This window comes from Gorilla gorilla, chromosome 6 (assembly GCF_029281585.2).
Source record: "Gorilla gorilla gorilla isolate KB3781 chromosome 6, NHGRI_mGorGor1-v2.1_pri, whole genome shotgun sequence".
Taxonomy (NCBI): Eukaryota; Metazoa; Chordata; class Mammalia; order Primates; family Hominidae; genus Gorilla; species Gorilla gorilla.
This window is the reverse complement of record NC_073230.2, coordinates 83,935,786-83,957,602: the sequence shown is the minus strand read 5'-3', so window position 1 is coordinate 83,957,602 and position 21,817 is coordinate 83,935,786. Positions and strand designations below refer to the sequence as shown.

Sequence of the window (21,817 nt, the reverse complement as noted above, 5' to 3'; positions counted from 1 at the left end):
GCCAAGATTGTGCCACTGCACTCCAGCCTGGGTGACAGAGCAAGACTCCGTCTCAAAAAATAATAATAATAAATTTAAAAATATTATATATGGGTATGGCTAAAGGCTCCTTTAACCACAGTCTCACATATACATCTTGCCATATAAAAAACATTATTTTGCCCAGGTGTCATGGCTCACATCTGTAATCCCAACACTTTGGGAGGTCAAGGCCGGAGGATTGCTTGAGGCCAGGAGTTTGAAACCAACCTGGGCAATAGTGAAACTCTGTCCCTAAAAAATTTTTTTAAAAATCAGCCGAGTGTGATGGTGTGTTCCAGTAGCTACTTGGGAAGCCCAGGCAGGAGGATTGCTTGAGCCTAGGAGTTCAAGACCAGCTTGGGCAACATAGCAAGACTCCCATCTCAAAAAATAAAGTAAAATAAATAAAAAATTTTAAAAAATAATAATAAATAAACATGTTAATATACATATTCTAAGAGATGACCAAAAAATAAAAATAATTTTCAAAATGTTAATAGATGTTTTCCATTTGTTTTTCATAAGTTGTGCTTCAGTATTATGAGTGGGATTTGCTTTTACGTATCCCCCTGCTACACGACTTGGTTTTTTTTTTCCCAGACAAGGTCTCACTCTATCAACCAGGCTGGAGTACAGTGGTGCCATCGTAGCTCACTGCAGCCTCTGCAGATTCAATCTTGCCAGCTCTCGTGATACTCCTACCTCAGCCTCCCAAGTAGCTAGGACTACAGGCACACCTCACCACACCTGGACATTTTTAAAATTTTTTGCAGAGACGGGGGTCTCTCTATGTTGCTCAGGCTGGACTCCAGCTTCTGGGCTCAAGCAATCCTCCTGCCTCAGCTTCCCCAAGTGCTGGGATTATAGGCATTAGCCACTGTGCCCCGCCCACGTTTTTTAAATGTTTGCCAATCTGCTACTTGAAACATATCTCATTTTTTATTTACTTTATATTTCTGTAATCTCTGGAAAAGTTGAACATCTTACAGTTTCACGTCTCCTCTACTGAGAATTGCAAATCTACTCATATCCTTGGTGACGTTTCTATTGGGTTGTCTCTCTTTTTTTTTTTTTTTTGAGACAGAGTCTCACTCTGTGGCCCAGCGCCCAGGCTGAAGTGCAGTGGTCCGATCTCGGCTCACCACAACCTCTGCCTGATGGGTTCAAGTGATTCTCATGTCTCAGTCTCCCAAGTACCTGAGACTGCAGGCATGCACCACCATGCCTGGCTAATTTTAGTATTTTTAGCAGAGATGGGGTTTCACCATGTTGGCCAGGCTGGTCTCGAACTCCTGACCTCAGGTGATCCGCCCGTCTCAGCCTCCCAAAGTGCTGGGATTACAGGTGTGAGCCACCACCGCGCCCATACTGGATTGTTTGTCTCTTATTACTTTGTAGGAGTACTTGATATATTTGCATAAAACCCTTTGTTACCTGTCTAAATATTTTCTCTTGTCTTTTTTTTTTTTTTTGAGACTGAGTTTTGCTCTTGTTGTCCAGGCTGGAGTGCAATGGTGCGATCTTGGCCCACTGCAACCTCCACCTCCCAGATTGAAGCAATTCTCCTGCCTCAGCCTCCCGAGTAGCTGGGACCACAGGTATGCACCACCACGCCTAGCTAATTTTTTTTTTTTTTTTTTTTTTGTATTTTCAGTAGAGACGGGGTTTCTCCATGTTGAGGCTGGTCTCGAACTCCTGATCCCAGGTGATCCGCCCACCTTGGCCTCCCAAAGTGCTGGGACCACAGGCATGAGCCACTGCACCTGGCCTCTTGTCTTTTTTCTTAATTTTTTTTTTTTTTTTTGAGATGGAGTCTCACTCTGTTGCCCAGACTAGAGTGCAGTGGCTCAACCTCGGCTCACTGCAACCTCCGCCTTCCAGGTTCAAGTGATTCTCCTGCTTCAGCCTTCCAAGTAGCTGGGTTCACAGGCGCCTGCCACCACACCTGGCTAATTTTTTTTGTATTTTTAGTAGAGATGGGGTTTCACCATGTTGGCCAGGCTGGTCTTGAACTCCTGACCTCAAGTGATCTGCCCGCCTTGGCCTCCCAAAGTGCTGGGATTACAGATGTAAGCCACCACGCCCAGCCCCTTTCACTTAATTCATGGTGTCTCTTGTCATAGAAAATTTTATCTTGATGTAGTCAGCGTTATTAATCCTATTCATTAGCGTTTTGGTTTTCTGTATCATGTTAACGAAGAATGTCTATTACCCAAGGTATAAAGATAATTTTTGTATTTTTTGTAGAGACAGGGTTTTGTCATGTTGTTCAGTCTGGTCTCAAACTCCTGGGCTCAAGCAATCCTCCCATCTTGGCCACCCAAAGTGTACAGGCCTGAGCCACTGTGGCTGACCTACTTTCATTTTTTATATTCAGGGTTTCATTTGTTTGTTTATTTTGAGACGGAGTCTTGCTTTGTCACCCAGGCTAGAGCACAATGGCGCGATCTTGGCTCACTGCAACCTCCAACGCCTGGGTTCAAGTGATTCTCATGCCTTAGCCTCCCGAGTAGCTGGAACTACAGGCGCCCACCACCACACCCAGCTAATTTTTGTAGTTTTAGTAGAGAAGGGGTTTCACCATGTTGGCCAGGCTGGTCTCGAACTCCTGACCTTGTGATCTGCCCGCCTCGGCTTCCCAAAGTGCTGGGATTACAGGCATGAGCCACTGCGCCCGGCTATATTCAGGTTTAAAGTTGACTTTTATGAATGGCATGATGCCAGGCAGCATACTTATTAATATTTTTTCCAAAGGCATGTCTGATTGTCCAAAATAATTTATTGGCTAGTAAGGGCTTTATCTGAAGATTCAAGATGCCATTTATAACATATGGTTAATTTCCAAAAATACATAGGTCAATTTTATGGAAACTATTTCTACTGCTTTATTCTTATATTAGTGTGACGAGGTTTCAATGGCTGCAACTTTATAATATGTTCTGGTTTTTATTCAGTCAAATGTCTTCTTTGTTCTTGTCTATTCTTTTACAAAAATGCCTTTGCTATTCATAACATTTACTTTCATATAAATTTTAAAATCATCTTGACAAGCTACATTAAAAATCCCACTAGGATTTTGGTTGAAATTACATTAAATTCCCAGGCTCATTGCAATAAATTAACTAGGAGATATCTCATTTTACAATCTTCAGTCTTCCGGTTCAGAAATGTGGTATCTACTGGCCCAGCGTGGTGGCTCTGCCTGTAATCCCAGCACTTTGGGAGGCCGAGGTGGGTGGACAACTTGAGATCGGGAGTTCGAGACCAGCCTGGCCAACATGGTGAAACCCTGTTTCTACTAAAAATACAAAAAAATTAGCCAGGCATGGTGGGGCGCACCTGTAATCACAGCCACTCGGCAGGCTGAGGCAGGAGAATCACTTGAACCCGGAAGGAGGAGATTGCATGAGCCAAGATTGCGCCACTGCACTACAGCCTGGGTGACAGAGAGAGACTCTGACTCAAAAAAAAAAAAAAAAAAAAGAAAAGAAAAAAGAAACGTAACGTGGTACTACTCATGTTACGATTGGCTTCAGTCATCTACTTCAGTGGATTCAACTCTCTGCTTGTAGATAAATTATTTCCATTTCCTGAGAACATAATCTGCCTATTTTTTAGGCCAGTGGTCTCCATATTATTTTGATTACACATTCCTGGCCAGGCGTGGTGGCTCACACTTGTAATCCCAGCACTTTGGGAGGCCAAGGCAGGTGGATACCTTGAACCCTGGAGTTTGAGGCTAGCCTGGGCAGCATAGCAAAATCCTGTCTCTACAGAAAAATACAAAATTAGCCTATAATCCCAGCTACTCGGAAGGCTGAGGTGGGAGGATCGCTTGAGCCCAGGATGTGGAGGTTGCAGTGAGCCAAGATTGTGCCACTGCACTCCAGCCTGAGCAACAGAATGAGACCCTGTCTAAAAAAAAAAAAGAGCTTAAATTGATTCTTTTTTTTTTTTTTCTTGAGATGGCGTCTCACTCTGTCACCCAGGCTGGAGTGCAGTGGTGCGATCTCCGCTCACTGCCACCTCCGCCTCCTGGGTTCAAGCAATTCTCCTGCCTCAACCTCCCAAATAGCTGGGATTACAGGCACCTGCCACCACACCCAGCTAATTTTTTGTATTTGTAGTGGAGACAGGGTTTCACTATGTTGGCCAGGCTGGTCTTGAACTCCTGACCTTGTGATCCGCCTACCTCGGCCTCCCAAAGTGTTAGGATTACAGGCGTGAACCACTGTGCCTGGCCAAATTGATTCTTATGAGTAAAATTTGTGAGCATGAAAAAATACATATAAATTATTTACATATACTATTATACTAATAGATACTTTATAAAATATACAAAGGAATATTTAAAATAAGATAAAGATTAAATAAATAATAGTTTTATTTTTTCTTTTAAAAGTATTTTTATTTTAAATGTTTATAGGAAACAACAGTTTTAAAGCAAATATTTTATTTTCATTTTTAATCCATTTGCTCTCATTAAGAACAGTAGTGGTGGCCGGGCATGGTGGCTCACGCCTGTAATCCCAGCACTTTGGAAGGCCAAGGCAGGTGGATCACCTGAGGTCAGGAGTTTGAGACCAGCCTGGCCAACATGGTGAAACCGTGTCTCTACTGAAAATATAGAACTATCTGAGTGTGGTGGCACATGCCTGTGGTCCCAGCTACTCAGGAGACTGAGACAGGAGAATGGCTTGAACCCAGGATGCGAAGGCTGCAGTGAGCCGAGTTCACGCCACTGCCCTCCAGCCTGAGCAAGACAGAGTGAGACTCCATCTCAGAAAAAAAGAAAAGAAAACAATAGTTATAAAGCAAATATTTTCTTGTGGTTTTTAATCCATTTGCTCTCATTAAAAACAGTAGTGGTGGCCAGATGCAGTGGCTCACACCTGTAATCTCAGCACTTTGGGAGGCCGAGGTGAGTGGATCTCTCGAGCCCAGGAGTTCGAGACCAGTTGGGGAAAAAAACCAAGCTAAAACTTTACTCCTAATAGAAACTCTGTATTCATTGAGCAACAATTCCCTTTCTCCTCTTCTACCCAGCTTTTGGTAACCTCTAATCTACTTTTTGTCTCTATGAATTTGCCTATTCTAAGTACTTCATATAAGTAAAATAACACTTATTTTCTTTTTTTTTTTAAGAGGCAGGGTCTTGCTCTGTTGCTCAGGCAGTACAGTGGCACGATCATAGCTCACTGCAGTCTCAAATTCCTGGGCTCAAGGGATCCTCCCACCTCAGCCTCTCAAGTAGCTAGGACTATAGGCACACACCACTACACCCAGTTAACTTTAAAAATAAATTTTTTTGACTGGGCACAGTGGCTCACATCTGTAATCCCAGCACTTTGGGAGGCTAGGAGAGCAGATCACCTGAGGTCAGGAGTTTGAGACTAGCCTGGCTGACATGGTGAAACCCCACGTCTACTAAAAATACAAACAATTATCCAGGCATGGTGGCGGGTGCCTGTAATCCCAGCTACTCGGGAGGCTGAGGCAGGAGAATTGCTTGAACCTGGGAAGTGGAGGCCTCAGTGAGCTGAAATCATGTTATTGCACTCCAGCCTGGGTAATAAAAGCGAAACTCCATCTCAAAAATATAAATAAATAGGGGCCGGGCGCAGTGGCTCATGCCTGTAATCCCAGCACTTTGGGAGGCCGAGGCAGGCAGATCACAAGGTCAGGAGATCGAGACCACTCTGGCTAACATGGTGAAACCCCGTCTCTACTAAAAATACAAAAAATTAGCCGGGCGTGGTGGTGGGCGCCTGTAGTCCCAACTACTCGGGAGGCTGAGGCAGGAGAATGGTGTGAACCCAGGAGGCAGAGCTTGCAGTGAGCTGAGATCGCGCCACTGCACTCTAGCCTGGGTGACAGAGCAAGATTCTGCCTCAAAAAAAAAAAAATAGATAGATAGATAGATAGAGATATATATGTAGGCTAATTTTGTATTTTTAAATAGAAACAGGGTTTTGCCATGTTGCCCAGGCTGGTCTCGAATTCCCGAGCTCAGGCGATTCACCTGCCTCAAACTCCTGGGCTCAAGTGGTCTGCTCACCTCAGCTTCCCAAAGTGTGGGGATTACAGGAGTGAACCACCACGCCTGGCCTTTTGCCTATTTTATTTTATTTTATTTTATTTTATTTGAGACGGAATCTCGCTCTGTCATCCAGGCTGGAATGCAGTGGTGCAATTTCAGCTCGCTGCAACTTCCAACTTCCGCCTCCTGGGTTCAAGCGATTCTCCAGCCTCAGCCTCCCGAGTAGCTGGGATTACAGATGTGAGCCACCACACCAGGCTAATTTTTGTATTTTTAGTAGAGACGGGGTTTCACCATGTTGGCCAGGCTGGCCTTGAATTCCTGACCTCAGGTGACCCTCCTGCCTTGTCCTCCCAAAGTGTTGGGATTACAGGCATGAGCCACCGTGCCCAGCCCCTTTTCCCATTTTAGAATTGGGTCTTGTGGGGTATTGTTGTTTCTGCTATTGTTGTTGAGTTATAGGAGTTCTTTATATATACTGGATATTAATCCCTTATCAGATATATAATTGGCAGGTATTTTCTCACATCCTGTGGGACTCTGTTGATGGTGTCCTTTGATGCCTAAAAATTTTCCATTTTAATGAAGTTCAATATACCTATACCAAATCTAATGTCATAAAATTTTCCCCCATTTGCTTTTAAGAGTTTTATAGTCTGGGCACGGTGGCTCAAGCTTGTAATTCCAGCACTTTGGGAGGCCAAGGTGGGCAGATCACTTGAGCCCAGGAGTTCAAGACCAATGTGGGCAACATGGTGAGATGCCATCTCTACAAAAAACAAAAACAAAAGTTAGCTGGGCATGGTGGCACACATCTATAGTCTCAGCTACTCAGGAGGCTGAGGTGGAAGGATTACTTGAACCTGGGAAATTGAGGCTGCAGTGAGCCATGATGGTGCCACTGTATTCCAGCCTGGGTGACAGAACAATACTTTGTCTCAAAAAAAAAAAAAAAAGAAAGAAAGAAAGAGGAAAAAAAGAATTTTGTAATTTTGGCTAATACATTTAGCTCTTTCATTCAGTTTGATTAATTTTTGTATATCATGCAAGGTAAGGTAAGGATGCCACTTCATTTTTTTGCATATGGCTATCCAGTTTTCCCAGCACCATTTATTGAAAAGACTGTCCTTTCCCTATTGAATGGTCTTGGTACCCTTGTCAAAAATCATCTGACCATATGTGTGAGGGTTTATATCTGGGATTTCTATTCTATTCCATATGTCTGTCTTTATGCCAGTACCAAACTGTTTTGATTACAGTAACTTTGTAATAAGTTTTGAAATCAGGAACTGTGAATCATCCAATTTTGTTTTTCCTTTTAGAAATTATTTTGGCTATTCATCATCCCTTGAGATTCCATACACATTTTTTTATGAGACAGAGTCTCGCTGTTTCGCCCAGGCTGAAGTGCAGTGGCATGATCTTGGCTAACTGCAACCTCCGCCTTTTGGGTTCAAGCAATTCTTGTGCCTCAGCCTCCTGAGTAGCTGGGATTACAGGCAGCTGCCATGATGCCCAGCTAATTTTTGTTTTTTGTTTTTTGTAGAGATGGGGGTCTCACCACATTGGCCAGTTTGGCCTCAAACTCCTGGCCTCAAGTGATCTGCCCAGCTTGGCCTCCCAAAAGTGCTGGGATTACAGGCGTGAACCACCGCGCCTGACCTGTAGAAAGGTTTTAAACTATAATTTCAATGTCTTTAATAGTTATAGGGCTATTCAAGTTATCCTTTTCTTCTTGAGTGAGCTTTGGTAATTGGTGTCTTTCAAGAAATATGTCCGTTTCATCTAAGTTGTTGAATTTAGTGCCATAATCTTGCTTATAGTTTTCCCTTATTATCCTTTTAATGTCTGTAAAATCTGTAGTGATTTCATCTCTTTAATTCCTAATATTGTTAAGTTGTGTCTTCATTTTTTTTCTGTCCAGTCTAGCTAGAAGTTTGTCAATTTCATACACCATCCCACAAAAGCAGCTTTGGGCTCACTGATTTTCTCTATTGTTTTTCTGTTTTCTGTTTCATTGATTTCAGATTTTACCCTTATTAGTCCTTCTTCTCTCTTCTGCTTAATTTGTATTTAACTTTCTCTTAATTTTCTTGTTTCTTAAGTAGTTGAATTTATTAATTCAAGGCATTTTCTTTTTCCTAATATAGGTGTTCTGTGCGGCATCTCACCAATTCTGATGTGGGTGTGTGTTTTTATTTTCATTTAGTTCAAAAGACTAATATCCCTTTTCATTTCTCCTTTATTCCATAGCTTATTTAGAAGTGTGTTATTTGGTCTCCAAATATTTGGGGATTTGTCAAGCATCTTTCTGTTATTAATGTCTTTTCTTTTTTTTTTTTTTTTTTTTTTGAGACAGGGTCTCACTCTGTTCCCCAGGCTGGAGTACAGTGGCGTGATCTTGGCTCATTGCACCTCCACCTCCTGGGTTTCAAAGCGATTCTCCCACCTCAGTCTCCCAAGTAGCTGGCACTATAGGCGCACGCCACCATGCCTGGTTTATTTTTTGTATTTTTAGTAGAGATGGGGTTTCACCATGTTGGCCAGCTCGTCTCCAACTCCTGATCTCAAGTGATCTGCCCGCCTCAGCCCCCCAAAGTGCTGGGATTACAGGTGTGAGTCACTGCACCCGGCCTGGTTTATGGATTTTATTTGTTCGGACAATTGTCTCTCCTCTCCTTTACAGATTTCAATTATTTGTATATTAGATTACTTGAAGTTGTCCCAAAGCTCATTAATGTTTCTTTTTCTAATTCTTTTTTCTCTGCGTGTTTTTCTCGTTGTGGTAGTTACTATTGCTGTGCCTTCAAATTCACTAACCTTTTCTTCTGCAATGTCTAATTTGTCATTAATCCCATCCAGTGTACTTTTTAGAAAAAAATCTCATTGTAGGCTGGGTGCAGTGGCTCACGCCTATTAATTCCAACACTTTGGGAGGCTGAGGTGGGAGGATCACTTGAGGTCAGGAGTTCGAAACCAGTCTAGCCAACATGGTGACATCCCATCTCTACTAAAAATACAAAAATTAGTCGGGCGTGGTGGCGTGACCTGTAATCCCAGCTACTTGGGAGGCTGAGGCAGGAGAATCACTTGAGCCTGGGAGACAGAGGATGCAGTGAGCCGAGACTGCATCACTGCACTCCACCCTGGGCAACAGAGCGAGACTCTGTTGCATAAAAAAACCTCATGTAAGTTTTATCTATAGAAGTTCAATTTGGAGGCCGGGCGCGGTGGCTCACACCTGTAATCCCAATACTTTGGGAGGCCGAGGCAGGTGGATCATGAGGTCAGGAGATCAAGACCATCCTGGCTAACATGGTGAAACCCTATCTCTACTAAAAAATACAAAAAAATTAACCGGGCACGGTGGCGGGCACCTGTAGTCCCAACTACTCGGGAGGCTGAGGCAGGAGAATGGCATGAACCCAGGAGGCAGAGCTTGCAGTGAGCGGAGATCGCGCCACTACACTCCAGCCTGGGTGACAGAGCGAGACTCCATCTCAAAAAAAAAAAAAAAAAAGTTCAATTTGGGTCTTCTTAATATTTCCCACATCTCTAGTTAACGTCTGAGCATTTGAAATAGTTATAATAACTTTTTAAATGTCCTTTTCTGCTAATACTAATATCTGGGTGAGTTCTGGGTTGATTTACATTGTTTACTCTCCTCATTACCGGTCACATGTTCCTGTTTCTTTGTATGTCAGTAATCCTTGCTTGGACACCAGACACTGTGAATTTTACCTTTCTTGAAGCTGGATATATTTGTATTACCAGAACTCTTCTTGAGCTGTGTTCTGGAATATAGTTAAGTTACTTGGAAACCATGCCGAGCACAGTGGCTCACGCCTGTAATCCCAGCACTTTGGGAGGCCAAGGCAGAAGGATCATTTGAGGTCAGGAGTTTGAGACCAGCCTGGCCAACATGGTGAAACCTCGTCTCTACTAAAAATACAAAAAAATTAGCTGGCTTTGGGAGGCTAAGGCGGGCAGATCATAAGGTCAGGAGTTCGAGACCAGTCTGGCCAACATAGTGAAACCCCGTCTCTACTAAAAATACAAAAAATTAGCCGGGTGTGGTGGTGTGAGCCTGTAATCCCAGCTACTCGGGAGGCTGAGGCAGGAGAATCGCGTGAACCCAGGAGGCGGATGTTGCAGTGAGCTGAGATTGAGCCACTGCACTCCAGCCCAGGCAACAGTGTAAGACTCTGTCTCCAAAAAAAAAATTAGCTGGGTATGGTGGTGCACACCTGTAATCCCAGCTACTAGGGAGGCTGAGGCAGGAGAATCATTTGAACCTGGGAAACAATGGTTGCAGTGAGCCGAGATTGCGCCACTGCACTCCAGCCTGGGAGACAGAGTGAGATTCCATCTCAAAAAAAAAAAAAAAAAAAAGCTACTTGGGAACCATTTGATGCATTCAAGTCTTGCTGTTATGCCCTGTTAGGTGGGTATTAGGCAGTGTACAATCTAAGGCTAATTTTCCCCTCTAATGAGGCAAGACCTTGCTTAGTCCTCTACCCAATGACCTGTGAATTCTGAACAGGCATTGTTCTTGGCCCTGTCTGAGTGTCAAGCACTATTCCAATGCATTCAGATGGTTCTTTCCCTAGAAGCAAGTGATTATGTTACACGTGTATGCTGATGTACTCTGCTACATACTCCAGGGGTTCCTCTGCAGATCTCTGGGGTTCTCTCTCTGTGCAAAACTCTCTCTCTGGTACCCTTCCTTATAAGCTGCAGTTACCTTGTTCTTTCTGGACTTAGCTCTGTTACAACCAAGGAAGTCAGCTGGTCTCTTGTCTTAGTTCTCCTTCCCTGTGTGATGACCTGATAAACTCTCAAGTCTGTAAGCTAAGCAATTGCAGGGCTCACCTCACGTTTACCATCTCTCGAACACTATCTTTTGTCACCTGATGTCTAGTGTCTTGAAAAAAACATTGTTTCATGCATTTTTTTGTTTATTGTTGCAGCTGGGAGGGTATATCTGGTCTTTGTTACTTCGTCTTGGACAGAAGCGTAAATTAGGACCTTTACTCTGAAATGGACATTTTTGAGAAGAGTGAAATGAGTTACACTTTACAAGACTCTTCTTGTTGCTGTGTTAAGAATGGAAGAGGGTTAAGGGCTGAATTAGGGAGACAAATTAGGAGTCTACAGCAAGAGACAGTGTTGGCTTGGTAGTAGTGGGGGCCATTAGAAATTGGTAGAGGCCAGGCTCGGCTCGTGCCTGTATCCCAACAGTTTGGGAGGCTGAGGAAGGAGGCAGGAGGATCCCTTGAGAACAGCAATTTGAGACCAGCCTGGGCAACACAGGGAGACCTTGTCTCTACAAATAATTTTTTTTTTTTTTGAGATGGAGTCTCGCTCTATCGCCCAGGCTGGAGTGCAGTGGCGTGATCTCGGCTCACTGCAACCTTCGCCTCCCAGGTTCCAGAGATTCTCCTGTGTCAGGCTCCCAAGTAGCTGGGATTACAGGAGTCCGCCACCACGCCCAGCTAATTTTTGTATTTTTAGTAGAGATGGGGTTTCATCATGTTGGCCAAGCTGGTCTTGAACTCCTGACCTTGTGATCTGCCCACCTTGGCCTCTCAAAGTGCTGGGATTACAAGCGTGAGCCACTGCGCCTGGCCAAATAATTTTTAAAATTTGCCGGGTGAGGTGATGTGCGCCTGTGATCCCACCTACTCGGGAGGCTGACGTGGGAGGCTTGCTTGAGTGCAGGAGGTTGAGGCTGCAGTGAGGTATGATTGTACCACTGCACTCCAACCTGGGTGACAGAGCAAGTCCATCTCCCCTCAACACACATAGCAAAAAAAAAAAAAAAAAAAAAAAAAGAGAGAGAGAGAGAGAAAGTGGTAGAATCTGGGCAAAGTTAGAGCTGCCGGAGGAATCTGAAGGAATGGTGTGGAGCGTGGGAGGAATAAGATGCTTCCAAGGCTTCTGGCTTGAGTAAGTGGAGGAATGGAGTTTCATTCATTGAGCTGGAGAAGACTGTAGGAGAAGTGTGGGGAGCGTGAGACATGTTCTTCTTGGGATGCCTATTCATTCTCCAAGAGAAAAAATTTTTTTCTTAAGTCGCTGTACAAGTGGAGATTTCAAAGCAGGCAGTTGGCTATATAGATGTGGAGTTTAGGGGAATGGTTTGGGCTGGAGATGAATATTTGGGAGTCATAACCATATGAAAATGTAACCTGGCCGGCCGCGGTGGCTCACACCTGTAATCCCAGCACTTTGGGAGGCCGAGGCGGGCGGATCACGAGGTCGGGAGATCGAGACCATCCTGGCCAACACGGTGAAACCCCATCTCTACTAAAAAAAAAAAATACAAAAAATTAGCCAGGCATGGTGGCGGGCGCCTGTAGTCCCAGCTACTCCGGAGGCTGAGGCAGGAGAATCGCTTGAACCTGGGAGGCTGAGGTTGCAGTGAGCCAAGATCGCGCCATTGCACTCCAGCCTAGACAACAAGAGCCAAACTCCGTCTCAAAAAAAAAAAAATTAAATAACAGCAAGCAACTGCATGCACGTCTGGGGGCGGTGTCCGGGGTGAGAAAGGCCCCGCTAGCAATCCATCCCACAATCAGCGATGGCTGAGGGGGTCTGGACCTCGCAGGACGGGGCTGCACGCCTCCAAGCAAATGCACAGCGCGGCTAAATTGGATTCGACAGCACCGGAAACGGCGACTCCCACTTGGGGCGCTGCGGACACACGAGTCGAGGCTGCCTTCCAGGAAGCAAACAAAAAAAGGGGGGAAAAGGGGGGGAAAGAAAGAAAGAGAAAAAGGAGGGCGAGTGGCGAGCAGGGGCCTCGGCCGCCACCCACACGCCCCGAAGCGTGCTCGTCCCCCGCGCGGGGCTCCCGGCCGCCGCCCTCGGCCACCGGCTGCTCCCCGGTGGCCCAGGCCTCGGACTCCGCGGCCGGCCCGGCGCGGCCCAGCGCCCTCAGGTGCGTACCCCGCCCCCGCCGCCGGCGCCGCCGACGCCGCCATTAAGGGCGGGTTGCCTTTCGTAACGTCCTCCTCCTGAGGGCCTGGGAAAGGGAGGCCGCCCGGCCGCAGCGGGAGGTGGCCCCCCGGGACACCCCGGCGCCCCGAGGCGAGGCACCCCCGAACCCCGATCCCTGCTGGCAGGACCAGAGGTGTGAGGGTGGGGGCGGGGAAGCCTTGCCGCGGGGGCAATGGTCATACGCACGGAGCGCACATCCCTCTCCTTCCTGATTGGCCGAGCGGGGGTGTGCGTGATGCCACGCTCCGCCCGTCGTACGTGGGGCGCTCGCGCTGCGTGCAGACGCGCTTGATTGGTTAGATAAGGGGGCGGGGGCCGCCGCTGTTCCAGGCAACTGCGCCCCCGGATCCGCCCCCTGACGTCACGCGTTGCCTAGAGGCCCAAGTTGTGGGTTTTGTCCGTGGGTATGGTCCTCGCGACGGCCTCCGGGGATCTGTTTGTTGGCGGAAAACCAATCCAGACTCCCAAGGAAAAAGGCCGAGGCCCGGGAATTTCCCGTTGCAATTCTGCTTTCGAGTTCTAGGGGGAAAAAGGCTCGCAAGGCTGTATTCTCCATCCCTCAAGCCCAAGCTTTCTTGTTTCTTAATAACAGCTTCGTTGAGATCCATTGTAAAATTCACGTTTTAAGAGTGAATAATTCAGTGCACAGAGCTGTGCAACCTTTGCCACTAATTGCAGAACGCTTTCAGCACCCGAGGAGAAGAAACTCCAACCCCATTAGGCCGTCATTCCCCGGTCCCCACCCCGTCCCTATCCCCAGCCCCTGGCAATCACTTTTGTCTCCGTGGATTTGCCTATTCTGGACATTTCGTGTGGATAGAATCATCCCAAGAAGTTTTTTTGTGTGTCTGGCTTCTTTCCTTCTTTATGGCTGAATAAAAATCCATGATATGAATACACAGCATTTTGATTTTCCATCCATTGATGGCTATTTGGGTAATTTCCACTTTTTGGCTGTTATGAATAATACTGCTATGAACATTGGTGTACACGTTTTTGTGCGGACATTTGTTTTCAATTCTCATAGGTGTATACCAAGGACTGGAATTGCTGGGCCAAGCTTTGTGTTTTAAGGAAAAAAAAAATCATGTTTTAGTTTCGTGCTGGTAATTTGAAGTAAGCAGATGTCTAGATATAAGCTTGGAAACTGGCCAGTTGGAGATTGCTCACGGCTGCAATTGAAGACTCCAGCAGCCTCTTCTCTTTGCTTCCATTTGGAGAGGAAGGCGTCATAGGCTGTGTGACTTCCGTGGACGCGGGGCTTGGCACCAGCTTGCAGTTGGGATCAATCTTCAGTGGCGGTTTGGAGCGGGTCACGGTTCTTCCTGCCTGCCTTCCAGTTTAGTCCCTGACGTCTGCTCCCCAGGGCCCTGGCTCTTCCCCCACGCCTTCAGCCTGCACAGTCCCTTCTCTCATTCTCAGGCTGCAGAACCTGGAAGTACAGTTGTCCCCCCTTACCCGCTGTTTCAGTTACCTGAGGTCAACCGTGGTCTGAAAATACTACATGGAAAATTCCAGAAATAAACAATTCGTAAGTTTTAAATTGCACGCTGTGATGAAATCTCGCGCTGTGCAGCGTGGGCAGTGAATCGTCCCCTTTGTTCAGCGTCCCCACGCTGTGGACGCTCCACACCCATAGTCACTTAGTAGCTGGCTCGGTTATCAGATCGACCGTCACAGTGTCCCAGTGTGTGTGTTCAAGTCACCCTTATTTTCCGTCATAATGGCCCCAAAGCACAAGAGTAGTGATGCTGGGAATTTGGATAGGCCAAAGAGAAGCCGTAAAGTGCTTCCTCTAAGTGAAAAGGTGAAAGTTCTCGACTTAATCAGGAAAGACAAAAAATCCTATGCTGAGGTTGCTAAGATCTACGGGAAGAATGAATCTTCCATCCGTGAAATTGTGAAGAAGGAAAAAGAAATTCGTGCTAGTTTTGCTGTCTCACCTCCAACTGCTAAAGTGACGGCCACAGTGCGCGATAAGTGCTTAGTTAAGATGGAACAGGCACTGCATTTGTGGGTGGAAGAGATGAACAGAAAACGTGTTCCCATTGACAGCAACATGTTGCGCCAGAAAGCCTTGAGCCTATACCAAGACTTCAGCAAGGGATGCTCTGAAACTGACACGAAGCCATTTACTGCGAGTAAGGGATGGTTACACAGATTCAGGCATAGATTCTCACATCATTACAAGAAGAAGAAGAAGGGTAAGTACGTTACAACAAGTTATACTGAGAGAGAGAGAGATCACATTCACATAACATTACAGTACTTGATATTCTATTTTATTATTGTTGTTGTTAATTTCTTACTGTGCCTAATTTATAAATTAAAATTCATCGTAGGTATGTATGTACAGGTTGAACATCTCTAATCCAAAAATCCAAAATTTGAACCGTTCCAAAATCCAAAACTTATTGAATGCTGCTGACCTGATGCAAGTTGAAAATTCCATACCTGTCACCTTTGCCTTTATTTTTTTTTTTAAGACAGTCTCGCCCTGTCGCCCAGGCTGGAGTGCAGTGTTGCGATCTCGGCTCACTGTAAGCTCCACCTCCCGGATTCAAGCCATGCTTCTGCCTCAGCCTGCAGAGTAGCTGGGATGACAGGCGTGTACCACCACGCCCGGCTAATTTTTACGTTTTTAGTAGAGACGGGGTTTCACCATGTTGGCCAGGCTGGTCTCGAAATCTTGACGTCAGTTGATTCACCCACCTCAGCCTCCCAAAGTGCTGGGATTACAGGCATGAGTCACCACGCCCGGCAGGCCTTCTTTGTTTTTCTCTTGAGACAGACTCTTGCCCTGGGCCTTGCCCTGTTGAAATGGTGGGATCACAGCTCACTGCAGCCTTGACCTCCTGGGCTCAAGCAATCCTCCCATCTCAGCCTCCTGAGTAGCTGGGACCACAGGCATACACCCCCACACCTGGCTAATTTTTAATTTTTTTGTAGAGGTGAAGTCCCATTATGTTGCCAGGCTGGTCCCACTATGTTGCCTGGACTGGCCAACATGGCGAAACCCTGTCTCTACTAAAAATACAAAAATTAGCCAGACATGGTAGTGCACACCTGTAACCCCCAGCTACTTGGGAGGCTGAGGCAGGAAAATCACTTGAACCTGGGAGGTGGAGGTTGCAGTGAGCCAAGATCGCATCACTGCACTCCAGCCTGGGCGACAGAGCGAGACTCCATCTCAAAAAAGAAAAAGAACATAATAGATTTAGGGTTTGGCACTATCTGCAGTTCCAGGCATCCACTGAGGGTCTTGGAATGAGTCTGCCGAAGATAAGGGGGAGAGTCCTGGCCCTTCATTTCTCTTGTCCTCCCAGTGGATTCATCTGCGTTCCTACATGCCCTGAGGCCATTTCATGGGTGTCTGGCTCCTTTTACTGTATTGCTTGTGATTCCCCTCCACTCCTTGCCATCAGTATACGTTTTTTGGGGCGGGGGAGGGTACAGAGTCTTGCTCTGTCACCTAGGCTGAAGTGCAGTGGCACAATCACGACCTACTGCAACCTCCGCCTCCCGAGTTCAAGAGATTCTCCTGCCTCAGCCTCCTGAGTAGTTGGGATTACAGGTGCGTGCCACCATGCCCAGCTAATTTTTTTTCTTTTTTTTGAGATGGAGTTTCGTTCTTGTTGCCCAGGCTGGAGTGCAATGGCATGATCTTGGCTCACTGCAACCTCCGCCTCCCGGGTTCAAACAATTCTCCCCGCCTCAGCCTCCCGAGTAGCTGGGATTACAGGCACCCACCATCACGCCTGTCCTTTTTTTTTGGATTTTTAGTAGAGACAGGGTTTCACCATGTTGGCCAGGCTGATATGGAACTCCTGACCTCAGGTGAACCACCTGCCTCAGCCTCCCAGAGTGCTGGGATTACAGGTGTGAGCCACCTTGCCTGGCTACTAGTATACATTTTTACATCGCAGGTGCTCGTTACATTTTTGTTGAATGGTGAAACATGTACTCTTGTGTTTGTACTTGTAGGCTGAGCTGTGAAGAAGGTAGAATTTATTAATTAAAACCAAGCCCTGCGGCTCAGTGTGGTGGCTCATGCCTATAATCCCAGCACTTTGGGAGGCTGAGGTGGGAGGATTGCTTGAGTCTAGGAGTTCAAGACTGGCCTGGGCAACATGGCAAAACTCTGTCTCTACAAAACAAACAAAAAACAACAACAAAAAATTAGCTGGGTACAGTGGTGTGTGCCTGTGGTCCCAGCTACTTGGGAGGCTGAGGTGGGAGGATCACTTAAGCTTGGGAGTCCCAGGCTGCAGGGAGCTATGATCATGCCACTACACTCCAGTCTGGGTGATAGAGCAAGACCCTATCTCAAAAGAAAAAAAGCAAAACAAAACAGAAAACAAGTCCCAGGTCTGGGCACAGTGTCTCATTCCTATAATTCCAGTATTTTGAGAGACTGAGGCAGGAGAATCGCTTGAGCCTAGGAGTTCAAGATCAGCCTGGGCAACATAGTGAAACTTTGTCTCTACAAAAAAAAAAAAAAAAAAAGTCAAAATTAGCCAGGCGCATGGTAAGCTGTGATGATACCACTGCACTTCAATCTGGAGGACAGAGCAAGACTCTCTCAAAACCAAGCCAAAACAAAAAAACTAAGCCCTTTAAAACCTGAAAAATTAATCTTTGGGAAGGAAAATCTAGAAACAGTTTTTAAAAATAAACCAGTCCTCTATTTCAAGATTTCAGAGTTCTCATAAAGGAAGTGGATGACATTCCAAATGATGAAAGGTTGTAAGGGATAGATACAGATTCTAGATCAGTGATGGGCAAACTTTGTTTGTAAGGATAGTAAATATTTTTGGCTTTGGGGACATGGGGTCTTTGTCACATGCATGCAAACCTTCCTTTGCAGGAAAGCAGCTGTAGACAAGATGTCAACAAGTGAATGTGACTGTGTTCTGACAAAGCTTAATTTACAAAACTAGGCTGTGGTCTGGATTTGACCTGTAGGCTGGAGATTGTTCTAGGTATTTGCTTTTCGTTAGTAAAATATTACACTAGAAGGACAGAAACGCCTCCAGCATTGCTGGGAAGACAAAATGAGATTTGGAAGTTTTTGGAGTTTACATCTACAGTTTTAAAAGAGCAAAAAGGGCCAGGCACGGTGGCTCATGCCTGTAATCCCAGCACTTTGGGAGGCTGAGCGGGGCGGATCACCTTAGGTCAGGAGTTCGAGACCAGCCTGGCCAACATGGTGAAACCCAGTCTCTACTAAAAATACAAAAATTAGCCAGATGTGGTGGCACACACCTGTAATTTCAACTACTCAGGAGGCAGAGGTTGCAGTGAGCTGAGATTGCACCACTGCGCTCCAGCCTGAGCCACAGAGCAAGACTCCATCTCAAAATAAAAGAGCAAAAAGTTAAGTACTGTGTAAAAATCTGTGATCTCAGTAAATGGTGCTGGCACTTCAGATGTGAGTAAAAAAAGGGTTAATAACTATATCGGCTTTGGGAGATTTTATTCTGTGGTACAAGTTCTTATGGTGAAGGATTTTTGATCTTTATTAGAGTGCAGTGAAATTTTCTCAGGAAAATGTACTTGGGACAGGAAACACAGTGTTGGCTTATAGTCATGTTTCATTATTTTCAATTTTCTATTAATGCATGCTGTGTTCCAAATCATAAAATATAAAAGACAACATTCCTGCCTCCATTTGTTGTTATGTACAAAATGCAAAGAAAGCACAATAATTATGAAACACTCAGCCCAGCGCGGTGGCTCACACCTGTAATCCCAGCACTTTGGGAGGATGAGGCAGGCAGATCACTTAAGCCCAGGAGTTCGAGACCAGCCTGGGCAACATGGCGAAACCGCCTCTCTACAAAAAATACAAAAATTAGCTGAACATGGTGGCGCATGCCTGGTATTCCAGCTACTCAGGAGGCTGAGGTGGGAAGATCATCCGAGCCCAGGGAGGCAGAGGCTGCAGTGAGCTGTGATTGCGCCACTGCATTCCAGCCTGGGTGGCGGAGTGAGACCCTGCCTCAAAAAAATGATAATAATTATTATGAAACACTTGTTTTTTAAATGATTACTGGTAGCATAGTTGACGCCAACTGATAGTATCTTTTTTTGAATTCCACCTGGTATCATCCTGCCTCTTATTTTATTCTTCGGTTTTTTCAATTTTTTTATTTCTATTTTTGTTTGTGTTTTTATTTTTATTTTCTTTTTTGTAAAAAAGCAGACTTTTGACATCAGAGCTTGTTTAGGGATTATTGTGGTATAATATTCTGGGGATGACAGAACTGTTTTATACCTTAATTTTACCTATGTAACTTTATATATGTCAGAATTCACAGGGGCCAGGCAGGTGACTGACACCTGTAATCCCAACACTTTGGGAGGCCAAGGTGGCAGATCACCTGAGGTCAGGAGTTTGAGACCAGCCTGGGCAACATGGTGAAACCTCCTATTAAAAAAAAAAAATGCAGAAAATGAGCTGGGCATGATGGCACGTGCCTGTGGTCCCAGCTACTCAGGAGGCTGATGCACGAGGATTGCTTGAGCCCGGGATGGGGAAGTTGCAGTGAGCTGAGAGTGCACCACTGCACTCCAGCCTGGGTGACAGAGTGAGACCTTGTCTCAAAAAAGAAAAAAAAAAAATCAGCCAGGCACGGTGGCTAACGCCTGTGATCCCAGCACTTTGGGAGGCTGAGGCGGGTGGATCAGGAGGTCAAGAGATCGAGACCAGCCTGGCCAACATGGCAAAATCCCATCTCTACTAAAAATACAAAAATTAGTTGGGCGTGGTGGCGGGCGCCTGTAGTCCCAACTACTCAGGAGGCTGAGGCAGGATAGTCGCTTGACCAAGGAGGTGGAGATTGTAGTGAGCTGAGATCACGCCATTGCACTCCAGCCTGGGCAACAGAGCGAGACTCCGTCTCAAAATAAATAAATAAATAAATAAATAAATAAATAAATAAATAAATAAAACATAATCCTCATCTAGTCTAGTTTACATCAGGTAAAAGAATTTTCGGCCAGGCGTGGTAGATCATGCCTGTAATCCCAGCACTTTGGGAGGCTGAGGCAGGTGGATCACCTGAGGTCAGGGGTTCAAGACCAGCATGACCAATATGGGGAAACCTCGTCTCTACTAAAAGTACAAAAATTAGCTGGGCATGCCAGGAGTGGTGGCTCACGCCTGTAATCCCAGCACTTTGGGTGACCAAGGCGGGTGGATCACAAGGTCAGGATATTAAGACCATCCTGGCTAACACGGTGAAACCCTGTCTCTACTAAAAATACAAAGAATTAGCTGGGCATGGTGGCACGGGCCTGTAGTCCCAGCTACTCAGGAGGCTGAGGCAGCAGAATCGCTTGAACCCGGGAGGCGGAGGTTGCAGTGAGCAAGATCAAGCCACTGCACTCCAGCCTGGGCAGCAAGAGCAAAACTCCGTCTCAAAAAAAAAAAAAGAAGAATTTTTATTTAAAACTTTTTTTTTTATTTCACAGGAAATGGATTGCATGATTGTTTTGACCATTTTTCTTCATGCTAAATAAAGTACGCAGACTTAAGCATTGAGTTAAGAGATCGGTGTTTTGATTGCCTTTTGGTCGGCGTCAGGGAGAGACCTCTCTGAGTTTGGAGGTTGTTTTAAGGACGCGGGGTGCCATGATTCTAGTAATTTTGTGTGTGCATTTCACACACAACAACCCATACATAAATATCTTATAATTCATCTTCCAGGCACTTGAGAATGAAGGGAGCATTGTTAATAATTTCACTGGCAGGGCGGGCGTGGACTAGGACTGTCCCACCTGGGACATGTGGTCACCCATCTTATTTTCCCCTCATGGGGCCTTTCTTCTGTTTGCCTTTCTGCTCCTCCACTGCGGTTGCAGCCTCTGCCATTCCTTAAACCATCTGCACACCCACCAGCAGGCTCCCATGCTCTCTGTGTCCTTTCACGGAAAATAATATTTCCCTTGGAGGGTGTGTAGGTTTTAAATTGGGTGATCGTAAAAGCATCGGCGCATAGAGTGTAGTTCAGTACATGTTAGTTTTCTTTTTTTCCATCCAACCTCTCTTTGATTTTATTTGATTTTTAAAAATCTCTTTAGCTGGGCGCGGTGGCTCACGCCTGTCACCCACCACTTTGGGAGGCCAAGGAGGCCAGATCACTTGAGGTCAGGAGTTTGAGACTGGCCTGGCCAATGTGATGAAACCCTGTGTCTACTAAAAATACAAAAATTAGCCAGGCATGGTGACCCAAGCCTGTAATCTCAGCTACTTGGGAGGCTGAGGCAGGAGAATTGCTTGAACCCGGGAGGCGGAGGTTGCAGTGAGCTGAGATCGTGCCACTGCATTCCAGCCTGGGCGACAGAGTGAGACTCCGTCTCAAAAACAAATAAATAAATATGATAAAAACTGTTTTATTGAGATACAATTCATATACAGTTCACCCATTTGAAGTGTACAGTTCAGGCTGTACACGGAGGCTCATGACTGTAATCCCAACACTCTGGGAGGCTGAGGTGGAAGGATCGTTTGAGCCCAGGAGTTTGAGACCAGCGTGGGCAACATAGTGAGACCTCTCTACAAAGACAGAAAATTAGCTGAGTGTCGTGGCACATGCCTGTCATCTTAGCTACTCTGGAGGCTGAGGCAGGAGCATTGCTTGAGCCCAGGAGGTCAAGGCTACAGTGATTGCACCACTGCACTCCAACTATGATCATGGCACTGCACTTCAGCCTGGGTGACAGAATGAGACCCTGTCAGAAAAAATAAAT

At 45.9% G+C, this 21,817-nt stretch overlaps 1 protein-coding gene across 15 annotated transcripts in view; it reads left to right on the top strand.

The window, feature by feature from the left end:
* The first annotated feature begins 12,552 nt into the window (after positions 1-12,552).
* Positions 12,553-21,817, top strand: part of LOC101127397 (general transcription factor II-I repeat domain-containing protein 2B) — a 57,380-nt gene continuing 48,115 nt past the window's right edge. For 2 of the 15 annotated variants that reach the window (XM_055392786.2, XM_063708162.1), the window contains exon 1: positions 12,610-13,004. Coding sequence is in view for 8 of the 15 variants with exons in the window: in XM_063708164.1 (XP_063564234.1) it covers positions 14,787-15,267 (481 nt within the window). In the remaining 7 variants the exon portion in view is untranslated. Of the gene's footprint in view, positions 13,005-13,053; positions 15,268-21,817 lie in introns of those variants that run through there. The other 13 variants (XM_055392787.2, XM_063708163.1, XM_063708164.1 and 10 more) reach the window with 12 other exon arrangements.